At 42.8% G+C, this 23,530-nt stretch overlaps 1 protein-coding gene across 1 annotated transcript; it reads left to right on the top strand.

Annotated features, from left to right (window-relative positions):
* The first annotated feature begins 6,717 nt into the window (after window positions 1-6,717).
* On the top strand, window positions 6,718-7,865 carry LOC133821176 (uncharacterized). The gene is made up of 2 exons (XM_062253639.1): window positions 6,718-7,161; window positions 7,243-7,865. The coding sequence occupies exons 1-2, from the start codon at window positions 6,736-6,738 to the stop codon at window positions 7,696-7,698; spliced, it is 882 nt and encodes a 293-aa protein (XP_062109623.1). The 5' UTR covers window positions 6,718-6,735; the 3' UTR covers window positions 7,699-7,865.
* Window positions 7,866-23,530: the final 15,665 nt, after the last annotated feature.

Below are 23,530 nucleotides of genomic sequence, written 5' to 3'. Positions count from 1 at the left end.
TTCTTTCCAAAACTGGTCCGCCACCATCTGGCAAATCCAATCCTGATCCTCGACCTAACCGTAAGGGCTAGACCTTGGTGTGATCATTGCCAATGTCATGGTTACACTCGGTCTACCTGTTGGGAAATTCACGAAAAATAACCAAACTAGACTCCTCGTCGCCAGAATGACAAAAAAGCCAACCAAGTTCAAAGTGAAACTAAAAATACTGTTGTCCCTTCCTTCAGTAATGCACAAATTGAACAGTTGTATACTCTCTTGAGTCGATCTTCCATGGCACCCAAATCTGGATTCGAATCTCATAGTGCTTCAGTGGCACATTCCGGTAATTTCTCTTCCGCTGCCCAAACTCTGTGGATAATCAATTTCGGTGCAACAGATCACATGACAGGTTCATTTCATTTGTTTGATTCTTATTGTCCCTATTCGACAAAAACTAGTGTCAAGATTTCAGATGACACTCAATCCCCTATTGCAGGAATTGACACCATTAAATTGTTTATTGATTTACTTCTTAAATCAATTCTTTATGTTCCTTCTTTGAAGTGCAATTTAATTTCTGTTCACAAATTGACTTCCGATAACAATTGCCTTGCTTCGTGACAAACTTTATTTCTTCAACAGACAACATCCAATCAACAAAGTTCCAAGTTCTTTTTCTACTTATGTTTCAAACTCCGTTTCTTATTCCAATTTTAACACCATTATGTTATGGAATTGTCGACTTGGGCATCCAAGTTTTTTGTATTTAAAACATCTGTTTTCATCTTTATTTATCAATAAAAAGGTTGCTAAATTTCAATGCGATATATGTCAATTTGCCAAACATACACGTGTTTCATTTCCTCCAAGGATGTATACACCTTCTAGTCCTTTCTCTCTTGTTCATAGTGATATTTGGGGACCTTCCAAGGTCTCTACTTCTCATGGTAAGTGTTGGTTTATTACGTTTGTTGATGATCACACACGTATTACTTGGGTTTATCTGCTTAAGCATAAGTCTGATACATGTCAGGTTTTTCAAAACTTTCATCATATGATCCAAACACAATTTCAAACCTCTATCAGAATACTTCGTACCGACAATGGTACTGAATATTTCAATACTACTCTTGGTCCCTACCTTCTCCAAAATGGATTGTTCATCAAAGTTAGTGTGTCGATACTCCGCAACAGAATGAGGTTGCTGAACGAAAAAATCGCCACCTCTTAGAAGTAGCCCGTGCTCTCATGTTCACTATGCATATTCCAAAATATCTTTGGGGCGATGTTGTTCTCACTGCTACTTACCTCATTAACCGCCTTCCAAGTCGACCCCTTCAATTCAAAACACCATATTCTGTCCTTCAATCACTCTATCCTCACACTTCTTCAAATTCTCTACCAATCAAAGTTTTTGGTTGCACTGCCTTTATTCATGTTCACTCTCACAATCGTAGTAAACTTGATCCTAGAGCAATAAAAACAGTGTTCCTAGGTTATTCTCCTACCCAGAAAGGTTATCGTTGCTATTGTCCACTCACAAAAAAATCATACATCTCAAGTGATGTAACTTTTTTTGAAAAAGTTCCATATTTCACCCCCCACCTTGCTTCAGGGGGAGCACAGTCATCACAAGCAAGAAGCTCAGTAGTCGTGGAGTTTAGAATTACCTTTATACACTTCATTCTCTTCAGATCCAGAAAAACTTATAGACACTCCATTCTCTTCAGATCTAGGAAAAACAAATCCTTCTTCTTCTTCTTCTTCTGAGAACATCTTAGAAACAGAAAGACCTCCTCAAGACTTACAAAAATAAATTTGGGTGTATTCCAGAAGAAATCAACAAGTCACAAATCCTCATCACAGTCAAAGAGGCCGATCTGGTGATAGAACCACTTCCCGCAAATGATTCAAGTACTTCTCCCTCAAACACTCAGTCAAATCTAGACATTCCTATTGCATTAAGAAAAGGAGCTAGATCTTGTACTCAACACCCTATTTCGAAATTCATCTCTTATTCAAAATTATCATCTCTATTTAAAGCTTTTACCTCTAGTCTATCAGATTTTGTGAATCCCAGAAACATCAATGAAGTACTTGATACTCCTCAATGGAAGGCAGCAGTTCTCAAAGAGATAAAAGCACTTGAACATAATGGAATTTGGAGATTGGTAGAGTTACCACCAGATAAGAAGATAATAGGGTGTAAATGGGTGTTTAAAGTTAAGTACAATGAAAATGGATCCATTGAGAGGTACAAAGCTCGATTAGTTGCCAAGGGATTTACTCAAACTTATGGAATTGACTACACTGAGACATTCGCTCCAGTTGCGAAACTCAATACTGTCAGAGTATTGCTCTCGTTAGCAATCAACTTGGATTGGGAATTGCATCAACTCGATGTAAAAAATGCTTTCTTGAATGGCGAGCTGGAAGAAGAGGTGTACATGAGTCAGCCTCCGGGTTTTGAAGAATCTCTCAATTCAACTAAAGTCTGCAAACTAAAAAAATCTCTCTACGGTCTAAAACAATCTCCTCGAGCATGGTTCAATCGTTTTCTAAAGGTTGTCAAGGGGCTTGGATACGTGCAAGGTCAGACTGACCATACTCTCTTTATCAAACACTCAATCGAAGGGAAAATGTCAGTTCTGATCGTGTATGTTGATGACATATTTGTTACTGGCAACCATACTGAAGAGATGAGTATGATTAAAGAAAGGTTAGCAAAGGAGTTCGAAGTCAAAGATCTCGGTGCTCTCAGGTATTTTCTGGGAATGGAATTTGCTAGAAGCAAAAGAGGGATTTTTGTGTCCCAAAGGAAATACACTCTCGATCTCTTGAAGGCGATAGGAATGCTTGGTAGCAAGCCCAGCAAGACTCCAATTGAGCTTGGAGACAAGAGGAGAATGTTTGAAGGAAGTCTAGTTGACAAAGGGAGGTACCAACAGCTAGTAGTGAAGCTCATCTACCTCTCACATACTAGACCTAACATTGCCTTTGTGGTAAGTCTAGTCAGCCAATATATACATAATCCTTGCCAGGGACATCTCAATGCAGTATATAGAATTATGAGGTATCTAAAGCAAACACCAAGAAAATGTATTTTCTTCAAAAAAACAAACGAGAGGAAGATTGAAGTGTTCACAGATGCAGATTGGGCTGGGTCAGTTGATGATAGAAAATCTACATCTGGGTATTGTACGATTGTTTGGGGTAATGTAGTTACATGGCGAAGTAAAAAGCAAACGGTAGTTGCGAGGAGCAGTGCAGAGGCAGAATATAGAGCCATGGCCCATGGAGTATGCGAAGCAATTTGGATTAAACGTTGTTGATGCGGTTCTTCGGCAACAGATAATTAATAGAATAAAGAGCGGGATTAGTGCTAAATAATGAACCGTAATAGATGAATGATCTTAAAGTAAAATGGTAACACGAATACTTTTTTAAGTGGTTCAAAGGTTAAAATCCTTCTAGTCAACCAGCTAATATTATTGCTATCTTTCTGATATTCTTTACAGGGTATTTCTCTACAAAGTAAAATCCAACCCCTTGCAACTCCCAGGGTCTCCATATTTATAGGGAGAGGGCACCTGGGGGTTGGCAAGGGGGGTCATCCCGTGACCTTTTTACCCATCATGTCACTTCTGTGACATTCATGATTAATTCCTAAAACCTGACAATGAAGTGTGGTCTAATCAATAGGTAAGGGGGATAATGGGCCGCACGGCCCAACCCAGCCGTGGGTGCCTGAACACGCACGTTTATGCTGCGTGTCCGAGAGTTCAGGGATGGATCAGACACGTGATGTCTGATATATGCACCTTTACATTGTGTGGTTGACTTTATAAGGGGTCAGAGGTGCCAACTCAAGCTTGTACCTCGAGCTTGATGTACTCTTAGGTCGTGGTGTCCATGCTCCTAACCCGACTCCTTAGTAATCTCATTAAGCCTTTAGTTACCTCGAGCTAAAGAGGTAGGACCTGGTAAAAGCAGCTCCGGGTACGTGACATCCACGTGACTGATATAATTATTCCATCCCTCAGCTCGCTAATAGCCCGTGGATATTTAGGGCGTACATTTTCCCCCCAAGCCCCTGCTCGTGGCATATGACGCACCTGGGGCCACAGTGGTTGCTTTTAGGCTTCTGTGTGGACTCTTCACATTCCGCCCATTACGCTGGTATCGAATACGTGGATCATCGTGGTTGGTGACGGTACGTCTTCCGAGAACCGCATTAAATGGCCTAGCCTATACTCGGCCGTCGTTTCGTCTTTTGAGTAGTGATCCTCGTATCCTACATCAAGGCGATCCAACGGCCCTCCTCCTTTGGCCGTTTACGTATATAAAAAGGGGTGGGCACCTTTCGCATGGGCTACCCGTTCATTTGAAAATTTTCTCATTTTCTCATCTTCTTCTTTCTTCTCAATCTCAAAACCCTCTCTTTCTTCCGGTCACTGTTCTTAGCGTTCCAGAAATTCAGGCACGAGAACTTCTTCGAGACTTCGGCACCAGCAATCCCAGCAGGATTCCAACCCAGACGACCCTTTCCATCTTATTACAGCAAAACATTTCTGTAAGTCCTCCGTTTGTGCTTGTTTAAAAAAATTTCTTCACTGTTGCTTAGGTAAGTTGTTTTTGTAGTCGCATGCAACATGTTGCTGGTATTTTGGGCATAGGTTCTTATCCTAGGGGCACCGGCCGTAGGAAAAACCATTTAGAAGCATGGCTCATAGGGTACACTTTCTGGGGAAATTCTCTAGGTAAAATTTTTGTATGCCTGTTTGGAATAGCCAACTCTTAGGGTGCAAAAACCGGGTAGCTTAGGGGACACACTTCACAGGCGGTTTTGCACTGTTTGCCTACTGAAACTTTCCTTCCAAGGCAAACTTTTACTCTGACCCTCCTGACACACGGATTCCGAGTAATCAGGGACCCGTTGGGAGCACAAGTGCGTGTTCATAGAACCGCGTGGTCTCACTCTCCACGGGCTGAGATTACCTCAGCCCGTGTAAAGGAAACACTTCGCGCTAGATTCTTTCTTATGCTTAGGTCGCCCTTTCTAAGTTTTCTTATTTTGTTCGTAGGCGACTAGATGGGACCAAAGAAGAGCGCACCCAAGAAAAGTGCTGGCAATTCGTCTTCCCAGCAAACCAACAAGGGAAAGGAGGTGGTCATGGACTCCTCGATCCCCGCCTTCGGTCCAGCCGTGGAGCAGGAGCTCGAGGTGGGGCTCGAAGGTTTCTTTGAGGCTGAGAGGATCGCCTCGAAGGTCACCACCCAGGGGAAAGTGAATAAAATATTCCTTTCCCATAACATTGAGATTGGGAGGGGCGCCCTAGACGCCCAACCTCCCCTTGAAGGCGAGTGGAGCTGCGCGCCGCTCGATGAAGAGTACGCCGCTTGGAGTGACGAGCACCTCAAGGCTGGGGCCTTTCTTCCGCTGGACCAGTACTTCGCAGATTTTCTAAATTACGTGAAGCTGGCTCCTTTCTAGCTCCCCCCTAATTCATATCGCTTGCTAGCGGGGCTGAAATATTTATTCCTGAAGCAGGAATGGGAGGTCCCCACGCCGGCGGACATCCTCTACTTCTTCTGCCTCAAGGCCAGCCCGGAGCAGCGGGGGCGAGGCGACGGGTTCTACTACCTGACCCGTTTTCCAAATTCGGCTGCGGTCATCGAGCTGCCCAGCCACCCCAACGACTTTAAAGACCAGTTATTTATGTCCAAGGGGTTTCGCAACTGCGAACACCACTATTTCAATCATCCTCGTAAGTACCTTCTATTCTCAGCTCGTAAGTTAATTTTTTGATTAGCCTCTTTTATTCGTTCCTGACTTAGAAACAATCGTGCTGCCATTTTCACAAGGATGGCCAAGTCCGTGACCCTTGGGGGTCAATACGAGACCTTGGCGGGGTTGCCCCCAAGCGAAAAGGATTATCGCCAGCTCGTGTCCGATGAGACGATGCTGGCGTGCATGTTAATCTCTCCGGGCCAGACTTTGGCCTTGAGGAGACCGCGGGGTCTCCCTCCTGCTCGCGAGATAGCGCCCATCCCTGAGGAGGAGGCCGTGGGAGAAGATGAGGACGAGGTGCCCCTCGTGCGGCGGAGGCGGGCCTTGGAGGTCGCCCAAGAAGAAAACGTGGAGAAGGCCCAGTCCAGGGCAGTAGCCGGCCCCTTCGGCCAAGGTAATCCTTATCTGTTTAGGGATTTAGATAGGGCCACTGCAGACTTAAGGCTTGCTAGGTTTAATCCCGACCAAATCGTCCACCGCCACCGAACAGACCCAAACCGCAACATTACTTTACTCCAGTGCGTTGACCAGCTCGTGCTGCGTAACGAAATGCGTCGCCCTAGGGGAACGGTAGTAGTAGACAACACCCTAGCCTTTAGGTCGGCCTTTGTTGAGGAGTATGGAACCATTCTTAGGTCGTGGCCCTCCCTCCTGGAGGGTGTAGTAGCTCCGGGTCTTAGGCAATACGTAGAAGAGTCCAGTCCTGAGGCAGATCCAGACCCAGAGCCTCTTCTAGCCCGTGAAGTTGTTATCTTAGACTCCCCTGCTGAAGCTCCGGGGCCGGAGGTCGTGACCATAGATTCCTCCTCTAGCTCGGAGGGTAGGAGCCCTTTCAATACATACTTGAGCTCTGTTTTCCCTTCTATTTTTGTTGTTTTGTGCAAATATTTTTACATGTATATTAATGCTTTGTCTTTGTTTCAACAGAGATGTCGCAGGTTGGGGATGACAGCTTGCGGGCCATGTTCCAAGGGGGAAATCCTCCCTCCGGGCCTTTGGTGAAGAGGCTTTGGTTGACAAAGCAGGCTGTTGGGACATCCTCTAAGTCCCCGGCTAAGGGGAAAAATCCAGGCCCTTCTGCCATTGAAAAGGTGCCTCCACCCCCTCCTGCCGCAAAGGAGATGGCTCCACCTCCATCGCGACCTCCCGTCCTTGCTCGGGAAAAGAAGGCGGCCGCTGGGATCTTGCCAAATACGCCCCCCGAGGTGCGCGTCTCGATGAACCCCCGAGCCTTGGAGAAGATCCCCGATGTCTTTCGGGGGACGATCTACGAGACCGCGAGCTACACCGTGGACCACTATTACAACGCCACCCCGAGGGACCTGCGGGAGATCGAGACGAGGAGTCTTGAGAACGTGATGGAGTCTTCATTGGGGATGACCCTCACGGTACGTAAGCTCTACCATTCGTTTCCTTTCGTTTGCTTTATTTCTAAGGCATCTGCCTTATACATTTTTTCTTTCTCGCAGGCGTCTTTGGCTCTTCACCGGAGCATATCCCGATCTAGGGCCAGGCTCGAGGAGATGAGGAGCGAGCATCAGACTGCCCTGGCCGCCCTTGCGACTACCCAGAAACAGGAACAGGACGCCAAAGACGCCCTGGCAGCCGTGCGGGCCGAGCTGGACGCATCTCGACCTAAGCTGCTGGAGGCCGAGTCCACCAAGGTCGCCCTGGATGCTGTGAAAGTGGACCTTGAAGGAGCTAAGACCGCCCTTGCGGCGGAGAAGGCTGCGCTTGCGGCGGAGAAGGCGACCTCCACCATCTCCATGGAGAACATGTTGTACCATTGCTGGGCCTTCAACCCAGATGGTGACTTTTCCTTCTTGAGGACGGAAGCGTGGGAGTCCTTCCTCAGGAAATTCAAAGCTCGCCTCCAACAAGAGGCGCCCTCCGAGACCGGGGAAACTCCGGCCGCAACCGAGTAGGACGGCGAGGTGGTGACTTCAACAAAGCGACCCGACGGGGCCTAGGAATTCTTTTTCTTTTTATCCTTTACATTTTTTTTGTAACTTTATATTATGAGGTTTCTTAACCTCGAGACAATTGGTTTTTTCAACTTTATTTTAAATTGATTTACATCCTTTTGCCTCTATCTCATTTTGGTAATAATCTTAGTTTCTGTTGGTGTTGTGATTGAAATTTTACGTTCTTCTGGGAAAAACATCTATTAACCAACTTAAACCAACTTCTAAGAGTTAAGTCCTGGTTGTATCCAGTACATTAATTTGAAAACTTAGTTCGTGTTAATCCTTTATTAATATCTCGTGCTTTTTAAGAAAAACATTGATCAATCAATTTGAATTAACTTCTAAGTTTTAGGACCTGGTTACATCCAGGATGTTAATTTGAAAACTTAGTTCGCGTTAATCCTTTATTAATATCTCGTGCTTTTTAAGAAAAACATCGATCAATCAATTTGAATTAACTTCTAAGTTTTGGGACGACCTGGTTATATCCAGGATACAACTTAGTTCGCGTTAATCCTTTATCGATATCTTATGCTTTTTAAGAAAAACATCGATCGATCAATTTGAATTAACTTCTAAGTTTTGGGACGACCTGGTTATATCCAGGATACAACTTAGTTCGCGTTAATCCTTTATCGATATCTCGTGCTTTTTAAGAAAAACATCGATCAATCGATTTGAATTAACTTCTAAGTTTTTTAGGACGACCTGGTTATATCCAGGACATATGCCCCCCAAGTAATTAGGAAAGGGTCTTTCGTGGTTACTTGACATTACACCCACAAACATACACAATAATGAAGAAAGATTTAATTCTCATTACTTAACAAACAAAATATGGCCTTTCTGATTAAGCCTTACAAAGGTATCACTGATAATATTTCTTCAAATGGATGGCGTTCCAAGTTTGTGGGACTGCCTCTCCATTTAGCCGAGCTAGCTTGTAGGTTCCTTCCTTTATGACCTCAGTTATTTGGTATGACCCTTCCCAGTTCGATCCCAATACTCCGTTTTTGGGATCTTTACTGGCTAAGAAGATTCTTCTGAGGACCAGGTCGCCAATGCTAAAGGCACATTTTCTGACCTTCGAGTTGAAATAACGAGTGATGTTTTGTTGATAGTGCGCGAGCTGTAGCTGGGAATCTTCTCGTCTTTCATCAATCAGGTCGAGGGACGTGCAGAGCAATTCATGATTGCGGTCCTGGTCAAATGCCTGGACTCTATGCGAGGCTACCTTTACTTCGACATGAAGGACTGCCTCACTCCCGAAAGCTAGGGAGAAAGGAGTATGACCTGTCGGCGTTCGATGTGAGGTCCGGTACGCCCACAGTACCTAGGGGAGCTGTTCTGGCCAGACTCCCTTGGCTTCGTCTAGTCTTTTCTTAAGGCTCACCTTTAGCATCTTATTGACGGCCTCAACCTGCCCATTTTCCTGGGGATAGGCCACGGAGGAGAAGCTTTTTACAATGCCGTGCCTCTCACAGAATTCGGTGAAGAGGTCCCTGTCGAACTGCGTTCCATTGTCTAATACGATCTTCTTTGGAAGCCCGAATCGGCAGATAATGCTTTTGACCACGAAGTCGATGACTCTTTTTGAAGTGATTGCTGCCAGGGGTTCTACTTTGCCTACTTGGTGAAGTAGTCGATAGCCACCACCGCATAACGGACTCCTCCCTTTCCAGTAGGGAGGGCACTAACCAAGTCGATTCCCCAGACCGTGAATGGCCACGGGGATGAGATCATCTTCAGCTCGACTGGGGGAGCTCGGGCAACTGTGGCGAATCGCTAGCACTTGTCACATTTTTTGACGTAAGAGATCGAGTCCTTTGACAGAGTGAGCCAGTAGTATCCTTGCCTTAAGATCTTCATGGCCAAGCTTTGCCCCCCAATGTGATCTCCGCAAAAACCTTCGTGCACTTCCTGCAAAATGGTCTTCGCTTCGCCGGGCAGAACACATCGTAGGAGGGGTAGAGAGTGCCCACGCCGGTATAATATCCCATCTACCATTGTATACCTTGGAGCCTGGTAAAGTACCCGCCTTGCATCATTACGCTCTTCAGGTAACTTTCCTGTTGTGAGATATTTGAGGATGGAGGTCATCCAGGTCGGTCTGGCGTTGATCATCTCGACCTCCACCCCGACTTCTTCTATGCTTGGTTTCTCCAGGAACTCTACCGGTACTAACCCCACAGTCTCCGTCTCCCCGGAGGTAGCGAGCTTTGCGAGGGCGTCTGCGTTGGCATTCTGCTCCCGAGGTATCTGCTCGATTGAGCCCCGTTCAAATGCAGACAGCTCGACTTTTACCTTGGCCAGGTAAGCAGCCATCTTGGTTCCCCGTGCTTTGTATTCACCTAGCACCTGGTTTACCACGAGCTGGGAATCATTGTAACACTGAACGGAGCTGGCCTTCAGCTCCTGGGCCACCCTTAGCCCGGCCAGCAAAGCTTCATATTCAGCCTCGTTGTTGGATGCCTTGAATCCGAATCTCAACGCCGAGTGGAATCTATGTCCTTCTGGGGATATCAAAATGATTCCAGCCCCGGAGCCATTCTCGTTAGACGAGCCATCTACGAAGACCTTCCATGAGGCCTGGACTAAGGAGGCCTGGGGTGAATCTTCCATAGGATCTTCTCGGAATCCTGTGCATTCTGCCACAAAATCAGCCAGGGCCTGGCTTTTTATTGCAGTTCGCGGAGTGTACAAAATCTCAAACTGGCTGAGCTCAATAGCCCACTTCAACAGACGTCCCGATGCTTCAGGTTTTTGCAAAACCTGCCTTAAAGGTTGATCGGTTATGACATGTATTGAATGGGACTAGAAATATGGCCTGACCTTTCGGGAGGACGTGATGAGACAGAAAGCCATCTTTTCCATCAAAGGATACCGGGACTCAGCTCCGAGAAGCTTCTTGCTGATGTAATAGACTGGCTTCTGAGACCGGTCTTCTTCTCGGACTAATACGACACTAGCTACATCTTCTGTGACAGCTAGGTAAAGGAAAAGAGGCTCTCCTGCCATTGGTTTGGACAATACGGGTGGCTCGACTAAATGTGCTTTCAGGTCGAGGAAGGCACGTTCGCATTCCTCGGTCCATTCGAACTTCTTATTCCCCCCGCAGCAGGTTGTAGAATGGTAGACACTTGTCGGTAGATTTGGAAATAAACCAATTAAGGGCTGCCACCCTTCCTGTCAGGCCTTGAACGTCTTTTCGCGACCGAGGTGAGGGCAAATCGAGCAACGACCTGATCTTATCGGGGTTTGCCTCGATTCCTCTGGTGTTGACAATGAAACCCAGGAACTTCCCTGATGCGACTCCGAAAGTGCACTTCTGCGGGTTAAGCCTCATGCCGTATTCTCTCAGTATCTTAAAGCATTCCTCCAAGTCGGAAACATGGTTATCGGCAGTTTTTGACTTGACCAGCATGTCGTCAACGTACACTTCCATGTTCTTCCCAATCTGGTTGGCAAACATCCTGTTTACCAATCTCTGGTATGTAGCTCCGGTGTTCTTCAGCCCGAATGCCATGACCTTGTAACAATAAACGTTAGTTGGGGTCATGAAGCTAGTGTGCTCCTGGTCTGCTGGATTCATGGCGATCTGATTATAGCCCGAGTACGCATCCATAAAGGACATGACCTCGTGCCCCGCTGTGGCGTCTACCAATTGGTCGATCCTTGGCAAGGGGAAACAGTCTTTGGGGCAAGCTTTTTTCAGATCGGAGAAGTCTATGCAGGTCCGCCATTTCCCGTTGGGCTTCGGGATCAACACAGGATTGGCGACCCAAACCGGGAACTTAGCTTCGCGGATAAAGCCGCACTTTAATAGCCGGGCTACTTCCTCCTCTAGGGCTTCAGCTCGGGTTATTCCTAGGCGCCTCTGTTTCTGGGATTTCGCAGGCACGCTTTTATCCAAATGGAGGGTATGCATAATGACGCTCGGACTGATCCCCACCATGTCCTCATGAGACCATGCGAACATGTCCAGGTTCTCCTACAGGAACTTAATCAGCTCCGCCTTCCTCTCGCCACATAGATTTTTCCCGAGCTTTACCATCCGTGAGGGATTCTGTGGATCGATATTTACCTCCTCGAGCTCTTCGATAGCTTGGAGCTCGGATTTGTCCTCGCCTATTATGGGGTCAATATCATCACTTAAGATGATATTTTTCCCTTCGACACTCTGAGGTTTTTCAATCTCAGGATTAGGCACGAGTTGCTGAGATTCCTCATTTCCACCTTGGACGGTCATCGTTAACTGCCCGGGTTTTAATTTTCCCTTCATAGAAATGCTGTAGCATTCTCTGGCAGCAAGTTGATCGCCACGGACCATGCATATCCCCGTGGAAGAGGGGAATTTTAGCGCGAGGTGGCGAATGGAGGTAATGGCTTCAAACGCTATTAGTGTAGGTCGACCCAAAATGGTATTGTACCCGGCAGGACAATCGATGACTACAAACTCGAGGAGTTTCGAGACTGTCCGAGGTCCCTCTCCCAAGGTGATCACCAGCTCGATCGTTCCTATTGCCGCCGATCCTTCTCCAGAGAATGCCTAAAGCATCATGGAGGTGGCTTTCAACTCAGTGACAGACAAACCCATCTTTTCCAGCGTGGACCAGAACAATAGGTTTACCGAGCTCCCATTGTCGACCAGCACTCTCCTAACCCTCCGATTAGCGAGCTGCACGGCAACGACCAGAGGGTCATTATGAGGGAACTGGACGTGGCTGACATCTTCTTCAGTAAATATGATTGGTTGCCTCTCCAATCGTTGCTGCTTTGGTAGGTGCTGCTCAGGGACGAACTCCACTCCATTATGAGCCTTAAGTTCGTTGACGTATCTCTTCTGGGCACCTCTGCTCGTGCCAACCAGATGGGGACATCCAGAGATCGTGGAGATCTCTCCTCCTATCACGGGAGGAGGGACGTCCTGATCTACCCGAGACCCGGGCTGACTGACCGGGACTTCCGGAGCTGGATGGCCTGTGGGAACTCTATTCCGCGCATACTGGGCCAAGGGTCCGGCTCGGATGGGAGTTTCAATCTCATCCTTCAGGTGTCTACAGTCATCGGTATTGTGGCCAATGTCGTTGTGGAACCGACAAAACTTGGAAGGGTCTCGCTTACCCTTCTGGTGCTTTAATGGTTCCGGCTTCTTCCAGGGGAGGCGAGCAAAATTTGCTAGGAAGATGTTCTCCCTAGAGTGGGTGAGCTCGATATAAGTCACGTAGATCAGCTTAAATTTTTCTACGGACTTGTTTTTCTTTGGGCCATGCTGGTTGCCCTCTCCGCTCCCCTTTCTCTTGCCTCCACCAAACTGGTTATTCTGTGTAACGGTCTGGGTCGCTGTCACGACCTCCGTTCCCACTCCAGCGGGCTATTCAAGGGCCTGGCTGGTTCCCGCGGCTGAGGCTTGCACCTCCTCCAGGTTGATCCACCCTTAGGCCCTATTTAGGAATTCATTTACGGTGTTGAGTCCCTTCCTTTGTATCTCTTTCCAAAGTCCTCCCCCGACAAGGATTCCCATTCTCAAATCCATGAGCTTGGAGCTGTCATCTGCGTCTCTGGCCCGAGTAGCGACGTTCGCGAATCTGCTCAAGTAAGCCTTCAGAGGCTCGTCGGGTTGCTGCCTTACGTTTGCCAGGGTGTCGGCCTTGACACGGGCAGCCTGGGAAGCTCGGAATGCTCTCTTGAAGTCAGCAGAGAAAGTTTTCCACGAGCTGATTGACTGCTTCTTATTCTGCTTGAACCATGGTCTGGCCGGCCCAGTCAAGGTGGAAGGAAATATTAGACACATCAGCTCGGAACCAATGTTGTGGGCCATCATCAAGGTATTGAACATGCCCAGATGGTCTGACGGATCCCCGTCTCCGTTGAACTTGGACAAGTGAGGCATACGAAAACCAGGTGGATACGCCGTTGCTGCTATGTTGGGGGCGAAGAGCTCAAGTTCGTCCCTTGAATCATATTCATCTTTTTCTTTTTCTGATAAGAGTTTCCTCATCAGCTCCTCCATCTGAGCCAGACGCTCAAGGGTTTTGTCCTGATCTCCTTGGTTGTTCCGGGGCTGTTCAACAGCTTCGGATCCATTGTATGCATTTGGCGGGTCATTGTCCCTCCTATCTTGAGATAGGTTATATGGGACATTCCCGTTGTCACGTACTTCGGACAGGTCTTCCCTTTGGCAAGCACGACTGCCGTTTCCCACCGGGTCTCCCCTTTGAGAGTTTAGATGATCTCGGAGGTCGCCCCTCGGGGCGGCCTGAGGACTTTACGCCGAGCTCAAACGTTGGCGCAGGTCTCCGCCGGAGAGGTCACTTCGATGGCTTCTGGTCCAATAGCTCCCATTTGAGAAACTCAGAGCCTGCCTCTAGGGATAAGGATCCGGGACTTCTCTGGGCGCTCGGCTACGATGGGAAGGTCCGGCGGAAGGTGGATCTCTCCTACTGCTCCCATGAGCCGGAATGTCTTGGAGTGGCCGAGGAGGAGACGGGTATCTTATTGGTGAAGGAGGATGCCTGACTGGAGACGCGATCCTAGCCCCGTCAGGGCAGATCAGGTTAGGTCGGGGCCGCTCCGCTCTACCATCCTTCGGGTCCTGTGCTCGGCGGTCTGAGCGAGGTATAGGACGGCTGGCCGGGGCGGGCTGTCGCCGCGAGCCCTCCCTGGATCTCCTTTGCGAGCTCCCTCGAGCCCTCCTGGGCACGCTTGAGGGCGGAAATGAGCTGGGAGTTGAAGTCCGAACCAATCGGCTGTACTGTTTTTCGACCCTAGGCAGTTCCTCAAAAGTGGTTTCCCGGTGGTGCGATGTGGGAGTGGAATTTGATGTCAGGGGTCTGGCCGACCAACCGGGCCTGGACCGATTACCCCGGCGGGACTTATGAGTCTCGCCTTGCCTCTTTCCAACGTTAGCGTCGGTTGTAAGAGGGGGTAGTCGGGCCAAAACCTCCTGAATCTGCTGGTTAGCTTTCGCCAGCTGACTCCTCAACTGTGCATTTTCCATTTCCACCGCCGTGTAAAAATCTGGGTTCGGATTAGGTGGCCGGGGAGCTAAACCTCCAGTGTCATCTTGGCCTATTGGCTGCTTGCCCGGCCGCTGCTGAACCTCAGGGTTCTGATCATCGGAAATGGCGGCATGATGGGCCTCCTGCCCATCACGTTGGTCCGCCTCGTTACCATGTCTTGAGCGAGTGATTACCATGGTAGGGTCTTTGCGATAGCACCAATCTAACAGCCTCTCAATGAAAGCACCAAACTGTTAACGTGGTTCTTCGGCAACAGATAATTAATAGAATAAAGAGCGAGATTAGTGCTAAATAATGAACCGTAATAGATGAATGATCTTAAAGTAAAATGGTAACACGAATACTTTTTTAAGTGGTTCAAAGGTTAAAATCCTTCTAGTCAACCAGCCAATATTATTGCTATCTTTCTGATATTCTTTACAGGGTATTTCTCTACAAAGTAAAATCCAACCCCTTGCAACTCCCAGGGTCTCCATATTAATAGGGAGAGGGCACCTGGGGGTTGGCAAGGGGGGTCATCCCGTGACCTTCTTACCCATCATGTCACTTCTGTGACATTCATGATTAATTCCTAAAACCTAACAATGAAGTGTGGTCTAATCAATAGGTAAGGGGGATAATGGGCCGCACGGCCCAACCCAGTCGTGGGTGCCTGAACATGCACGTTTATGCTGCGTGTCCGAGAATTCAGGGATGGATCAGACACGTGATGTCTGATATATGCACGTTTACATTGCGTGGTTGACTTTATAAGGGGTCAGAGGTGCCAACTCAAGCTCGTACCTCGAGCTTGATGTACTCTCAGGTCGCGGTGTCCATGCTCCTAACCCGACTCCTTAGTAATCTCATTAAGCCTTTGGTTACCTCGAGCTAAAGAGGTAGGACTTGGTAACAGCAGCTCCGGGTACGTGACATCCACGTGGCTGATATAATTATTCCATCCCTCAGCTCGCTAATAGCCCGTGGATATTTAAGGCATACAAACGCCTACTAGAGGAGTTAAAAATTGAGTATGTAGCTCCCATTCATCTTTATTGTGATAATCAGTCTACCATCAACATTTCACATAATCATGTACATCATGATCGAACTAAACATGTAGAAGTGGATCGTCACTTCATCAAAGAGAAGATTGATGGAGGAATCATAAGTATTAGATATATACATACAGAGCAACAGCTAGCCGATATTCTCACAAAGGGGTTGTTCGAGCGAGTATTTGATTTTCTTGTAAACAAGCTTGGACTTATCAATATCTACAGTCCAGCTTGAGGGGGGTGTTAACAGTTATGAATAGGAATAGTTTCATTGACTTAGTGCTCTAATCGTTTCAGTTTCTTTAGAATGATTAATTGTATTTCCCCTATTGATAAATGAGTTTTAGACTCATTTATCTATGTGTTTTTCAGGAAAAGTATTAGGTGTTTGTTTTGTTTTGTTCTATTTTACGTTTGTTTTTGTATGTTTTCAGGTGTCGAAGGGCTTAGGTGTGGAAACATGGTGGAAAAATCGACAAAATGATGAAAATTGGTGGAAAACGTGTTTCGGAGCACTTCCTGCGACCGCAGGAAGGGTGTCTTGCGGCTGCAACTTCAGAGGAGTTTCTGCATTTCTAGAGCATTCCTGCGACCGCAGGAATGGCATCCTGCGACCGCAGGATATGTCTACAAAAGAGAAAAACGCAGATTTTTAATTAAGGGTGTTTTAGTCATTTCATGTTTAACAAAACACTAATTAGGTTTAAATGACGATAAATGAGAGGGAAGGAGGCACTTTTTGATATCTGGACTGGGAAAGGAGGCTAAGGAGTGCTTTGGATGAAGATTGGATTGATCATCTAGAGTTATTTTCTTTTCTTTTTCTTTTTCTTTTAGTTTATGTTAATTTCATGTTTATGGATTTCTTAATGATAAACATGAACTAAGTTCTATTTAGGGTTTTTAATTGAATCTCTTGAATCTTTATTATGAATTAATGCAAGTTTTTAATTTATTCTTCATTTAAGATCTATTCAATTTGTGTTGAATATGTATGTGATTGATTGTGCACATTTTACATGCTATTTATGAATTCAAATCAAAATCTGAGAAGTGAGATTTGGATATGCTAAAATTGAATAGACATAGATTTCAATTTAGAACGAGAGTATCAAATTGGTCTATGTGATTTAGGGATGAGTTCATTGCTTCCTATTGTTTAGATTTCTCATAGAAATATAGAGAATTTGCAGTAGGTCGAGTTTTATATTTCTTAATCTGAATATTTAACACTTTTGCATGTCTTTCATCTTAATGAGAAGAATTATCTCTGTGATTGCATTAATAAATAATAAAAGGGATAGTAGAGGAGATTAGAATCCCTAATTTCGTATCTATATTTGAATCAAGTTTGCTGCAAGATTATTGTTCTTTGTTGTTTTTCAATTAATTATGTTATTTATTTATTTTAGATTTAAAAATTTCAATTTTTTATTATCAAATAGAAAATAAAATAAACTATTGGTACTTGATAATCAGTCTCCGTGGGAACGATATCGGTCTTACCGAAATAACTACAAAAGCAATTACGTATACTTGCGTAGCCTTAATTTTCGCAACAAGTTTTTGGCGTCGTTGCCGGGGATCTCGTATTTCTCTTAAAAAAATAATTTATATATATATAACAAAAATAAAATATATATATATATATACTTGCATCAGATTTTTTTCTTCTTATTTACATTTTCATTTTCTCCTTTTCATCTTCTTTTCCTCCCCAAAAATCTGATTCTCTCCTTCTTTCATTCTTTCAATTTTTTTTCAAGAGGCCATCTCACTTCAAGGTTTTGTAAGTCTAATCCTTTTCTACTCATTTTCATCTCTCTCTCCATTATCATCTACCATTGTAAGTCCCCTCCCTCTTTCTCCTTTTAATTTCTACATTGTGTTCTTAAGAAAATTTTCATGCTAATCTCTTGAATCCGAAATTTGTGTGTAGTGTTTGATAAATATATGTTATTTCTGGATTTTTAAGATATTATTGAAATAATTGTATTGCATGTTGGTGGATTTGCATGTGTATTGAGATTCCTTGATTTTGCAATTGGGAAATTTTGACCTAATTTTGGGTCTGAATTTTTCTTTGTGATTTTGTGAAATTGAATTGACATTGGTGAAATTGAGAACTATAGTTGCTTATTTTTATGTTCAATTTCATTGGGTCTTCAATTTAGGCTATTTAGGATTTTTATCCCCCGAACTATTACCACTACCGTATCGTGCCCCCTAATTTTTTCAGGCCGTTAAAAATTCCCCCCGAAATATTCACAGTAATGTAAAGAAGAATTTTCGTTAACTTTCAACACAGAATGCTGACATGGCTCTTTACATGTTGATGTGTCTTGGCCATGTCAGCGCCATGTGTGTAATTTTATTGTTTTTAAATATGGTTTTTATTTTTTTTAATGTATAAAAAATGGTTTAATTTATTAATTCTATTTTTTAGTGTTTAATTCATTAATTTTTAATATGATTATAGATTTTTTTAATTTTAAAATTACACATATGGCGCTGACATGGCCAAGACACATTAACATATAAAGAGCCATGTCAGCCTTCTGTTAGCCACATGTGTTGAAAGTTAACGGAAGTCCTTCTTTACATTACTGTGAATATTTTGGGGGGAATTTTTAACGGCATGAAAAAATTAGGGGGCACGATACGGTAGTGGTAATAGTTCGGGGGGTAAAAATCCTAAATAGCCCTTCAATTTATTTGGAGAATTTTGCCATTGTCTTATTATAAGGTGTAAATTTGGGGCTTTTGCAATTTGAAGGAATTGATCATTGTTTTGTGCTTGTTTTGATTGGGGAATTTTATAAATTGAACATTGCTATCACTTTTGCAATTGGTGCCCTTGATTAAATTGTTGGTGGGGTGTGCATTTTTTTTGAGTAGTTTTGGTTCTTGTGTCATAATGTCCACCAGTAGAAAACAGACTAAAACTGGAAAAGCGAAAAAACACCAACCACCTCCCCTACCCATAGAGAATGAGGATGACCTAAATTTTGAGGATGTGCCTAGGTTTGTCAACCCAACAGCCAATTCTAGGTACATTCAAGATAAGAAGCGTAGCCTTATTAGAGAGAGAGGGTTTGCTACCAATTGGAAAGATGAATTTATTGTCCCTGAAGAGTATACCTCAGTGATTAGAGCCCATAAGTGGGAGGTTTTCTGTTCTCCTCCAATTGCTGCTATCATCCTTGTAGTTAGAGAATTTTATGCTAATGCTTTTCACCATGACTATACCTGGCAAACAACTATTAGGGGCAAAACTGTGAAATTTCACAGAAGTGATATCAATAAATTTTTCAAATTGCCTACCTTAGAAAATGATGATATAGGGACTTACAGGACCAACTTTGTGAGGAGAGTACTTGGGACACTATTTTGCAAGCTTTAACCCCGCCAGGTACTGAATGGACCTTCAATGGCACTCATTGAGTGGGGTTTCCCTTCAATTTGTTGACAATGGAGAAAAGAGTGTGGTTGGATTTTATTTGTTCGAATCTGACACCCACCGAAGCCTTTACCATTGTCACCCCTAGTAAAGCGGTATTGCTGTATGCTGTCTTACACAAGAAATCTATAGATGTTGGCAATATTATTACTGCTAATTTAAATGAGTGTTGTGTCACTGGTTATGTGGGGCTTTATTTTCCTAGCCTCATCACTAGTTTGTGTCTGCAAGCAGGGGTCCCCATTAATGACTTAGAGGAGAAATTTCCCCCTCTAGTTTATGATTTGGTCATGATTAACAAGGTCAAAACTTTTTCAGCTGTTCCTAGTTCAGGTACCTCAAGACAGTCTGCTCATCCACCACCAAGAACTCAGAATGTCAACCAAAGGCTGGACACTTTGGTGTCACAGTTCCAGCACCACTTGTGGAGTGTCAATGTGGCGCAGAACCAATATGCCTACAACCAAGCTTTCGCCACTCATTTTGGCATTGACACAAGTGGATTTCCACCATATCCACAACCACCCAATTTTGCGTATCCTCCACCTGAGGGGGATGACGAGGCCGGTCCTTCATCGTGAGTCGAGTCAGGTAAGTTTCCTTTCCTTATCTTTTATTTAAACATTAGGGACAATGTTTTTGGTAAGTTTGGGGAAGGGGGATTTTCTTTTAGTTACTTGTGTTAAGTTAGTTGAGTCAAGTGGCTGTTTCGTTTGGTGTTTTGTGTTTTGTTAAATTGTGTTTGGTTTTTTTGTGTTAATAGTGTTCTATGTTAGGGTATTGAGAGAGTTTGTCGAATCAAGATAATAATGATTAGCTGATGAGAATACGTGAATGACTTGTAATATAATTCGAGAAAAATATATTTGATTGTAAAAAAAAAAAAAATCCGTGTGCTTGGTTTGACCACTTCTTTGGATTACTTTAATTCATTGTAAAATTGAATATTTGATCATGATTGGTAAATTCTTGTATTTAAAAATATTTACACTTGCTGAATTTTGAATGTGGAAAGACTGTATGAATAATTCTAGAACTTGCTTGCTTACTATTTGAGGCGAAATAATAGACAATGCTTGTTTAGAAAAATGATTTAGGCGATTTTTTTTTGGAACGTTTGAGCCTTTCAAGCCATCCTTGATTAGTTTATCCTTAGTTACCCTTTTGCGAGCCTAAAAGTATAACTTTTTATTGTTAACCACTTATGTTGAGCCTAATTGAACACTTCATTATAAATTTTTCATTCCCTTGATCTATACCATGAGCATATAAACATATAAATGAGGATTGATTTGTAATGGGTGTTATTGTTTGATTTGGTTGTGACAATAAAAAAATAAAAGGAAAGATTGAGAGGAAAATTCAGAAAAAAAAAGAAAAAAAAAAGATTGAAAATAAACTACACTTCTTATGTTTGTTCACATTGAAAAACATAAGTTTGGGGTAGTGTAGTTGAAAAAAAAAAGAAAAAAAAAAGATACATCTAGTGTGAATTTTTCTCAATCTTGGAAAATAAAGAGAAATTTAGGGTTGTTTGGATTACAATGTGGATATCAGGTTTGAGTTGTTTGGATTAATTGCTTATGGTATATATGAGCCTAAATGACTATCTTATCTACCGTTCCCTAAGCCTCTCAATACAAGCTTTAAAAGACTTTTTGATTCTTGAACGGACATTGATTTATATTAGTGGAGAATAATAAGTTAGCAAGCATATGGAAATTTGGGATTTGATGGATTGATGGTGAGAGTTCAGCATGTGTAAATTATTTTAAATATGGTTTATTTACTGTTCATGATTGAGTAGACAAAAATGATCAATGAGTTAAGGTAAGTTGAAGAAGTGGTTGGATTGAAAATCTGGATTACTTGTCAGTTATTTTTCGAAAATTATATATGTTTGTCATTCATTAATTTTGAGGCTTAAAAAAAATTGTAGTTATCTTGATTCATTTGTTTAGTGTTTGTATTTATTTGTTTAGTTTTTCTTAAGTTTTGTTTTCTTTGCTCGATGGCGAGCAACGATTACCTATATATACTCTCTTTGTTAGGTTGGAAAATACACAGAAATAAAATACAATCTTTTTCTCCAGTTTTTATACTTCACAACCAACATATGAGAAAAAACTATTTAATGAAAAATTAATTAATTATATATTTTTTAATATTTAGTTTTAAGGATGTATTGGTCAATTAAAAAAAACTGTTACATTTTTGATCAAATTAGATGGAGGGTGACATTAAAGATATACATATTTATTAATGAAAGTAGATGAGAAAAATTGAACAATTCCCCAAACAAATTTAGGAATATAGGGGCATATCCTTTTTAAATCTTGACAAATGAAGAATCCTTAAAAATAAATTATAATTGTTATTTGGCTTTAATATATTTATTCAACAATTCATAAATTTGAAGCAGGAATTAACTATTTGTTCAAATATTATAATAATTTTGAATATAAATACATAGCAAAACATTAACTTATAATAAACACATTTTTTTAAAGGAAATTGTATTAAAATAACAAGGCATCTTAATTAGTCTTAAACTTGTTTTAGAGGATTGGCGAGTATGATGCGTTTATAGAAAGAAGAAAGAAGTCCACAATTCTTCTTAAACTAATCGTTTTAATTTATATTTTTATTGTAATAAGTTGTTGCAACCATTTTACATTTACTCTGAACAAAATAATGTTATTATACATTTTTTGGTTTGTCTTAAATATTTATGAAAGGAGTTAAAATGAGGCACTTAACTATATTGGATGCCAAAGTAGAAATGTTTGAAAGTTGATGGACCAAAAGAAGATATTAGGTATTAGAAATGTGCGTTTGTTTAAAATGTTTAGCCTGGAAGAAGGTGCTTCCCGCTTAGCAATTATGAACCACTTCCCATTTCGAAGGGTTGGCCTCAAAATGTACAACCAAATGTCAAACCAGCTATGGCTATGCTCTGTTCTTGCTTTCTTTTAGTGCGCTGCTTTAAAATTCCCCAACCACTCCGCTCGGTATGGAATCTTCTAGCTTACTCTTTTTTCTTTCATTTTATTTTTTATTTTTTTAAATAATAATAATTTTCATTCCTTTTCAATCAAGAGATGCAGTTTACCTTTTACTGGTTTTTGTTACATTGCGATAACTAAATTCATATTTTAGAGTGTTTATTTATCTATTTAAGCTTGTTCTCTACTAAGGACCAGCTGGGTGCTCCTGTTTTCACTCATTCAGTGGCAGGGACGACTAAGTGCCCCAGAGCCACTGGTCTTTTGGATAATAATTTGGCCGCCACTGCTTCAGTGGACTCCACCAAATTTATGACCCAGATAACGATTTCTCCTTTTCACTTTGTATTCTTATGTTGTTTCTATTTTATTTTCCTTATAATATCCAAACTGGGCAAGCTCATACCGAAAAAATTCCTTGGCCAGAGAAGGGATGTGCTTTACTTGGCAACATCTCTGATCCTTGTCATGATTAATTCACGTCATTCATTTTTTGCCCATATCTCCTCACATCATAATTAGATGTAGGATTATCTTAGGAATCGTTTTTAGTCACATTGGTGGTCCAATTCATTACTTATTATGAGAGTAATTATATATTTTGACCCAAAACTTTACTATATATCTGAAATGTTATTCTTAAAAACGTTCTCTTTTTCTTTTTTGGGTCTAATCAGCACAGCCATAAGGGAACAAAGTTCCAGAGAAATGCCAAAAAGGCTCTAGTGTATGTGTGTTAGAGTAGGGGTCAAAATTGGAAAAGTTTGGTATTTTAAGATTGGCTACGTGTGTCGTAGGCTCCAGTCCACCAAGATACTGGCTGAGATATAAATTTCACACACAAGTTTAACTCATCTAACCAACTTTCAACATTCCCCATTCATTTTCGGGACAACCCAAATAAAGTGTGCCCTTAATGTACAAGTTCACGGGGACCCACCTTCTGATATTGCTTCCTTAGACTTTGTACCATCTCGCATTCCACAAACTCTGAACCCTTTGATCAATGTTTTCTCTTTTGATGCTTGTCTACAAGTGTCAATGTCAAGGTTTGTATTTGAGTTTGATCAATATAGGATTTTGATTAAATCTATAGATAATAAGTGGTGGATAATAGCCAATTGATTTTTTTTAGTGGTGAAAAGGAGATAAGACAAGTTTCTTATCCCCTTGACTCCAACTTACTTTCTTTAAACAAGGAAGAGACTTGGGCACCCTTTTTTCCTTGTTGAAATTTACTGCTGATAAGCACTTTTTCAGTTTTAT

This window comes from Humulus lupulus, chromosome 3 (assembly GCF_963169125.1).
Source record: "Humulus lupulus chromosome 3, drHumLupu1.1, whole genome shotgun sequence".
Classification (NCBI taxonomy): Eukaryota; Viridiplantae; Streptophyta; class Magnoliopsida; order Rosales; family Cannabaceae; genus Humulus; species Humulus lupulus.
Note: the sequence above shows the minus strand (reverse complement) of the source record. Positions and strands in the feature narration are given on the sequence as shown.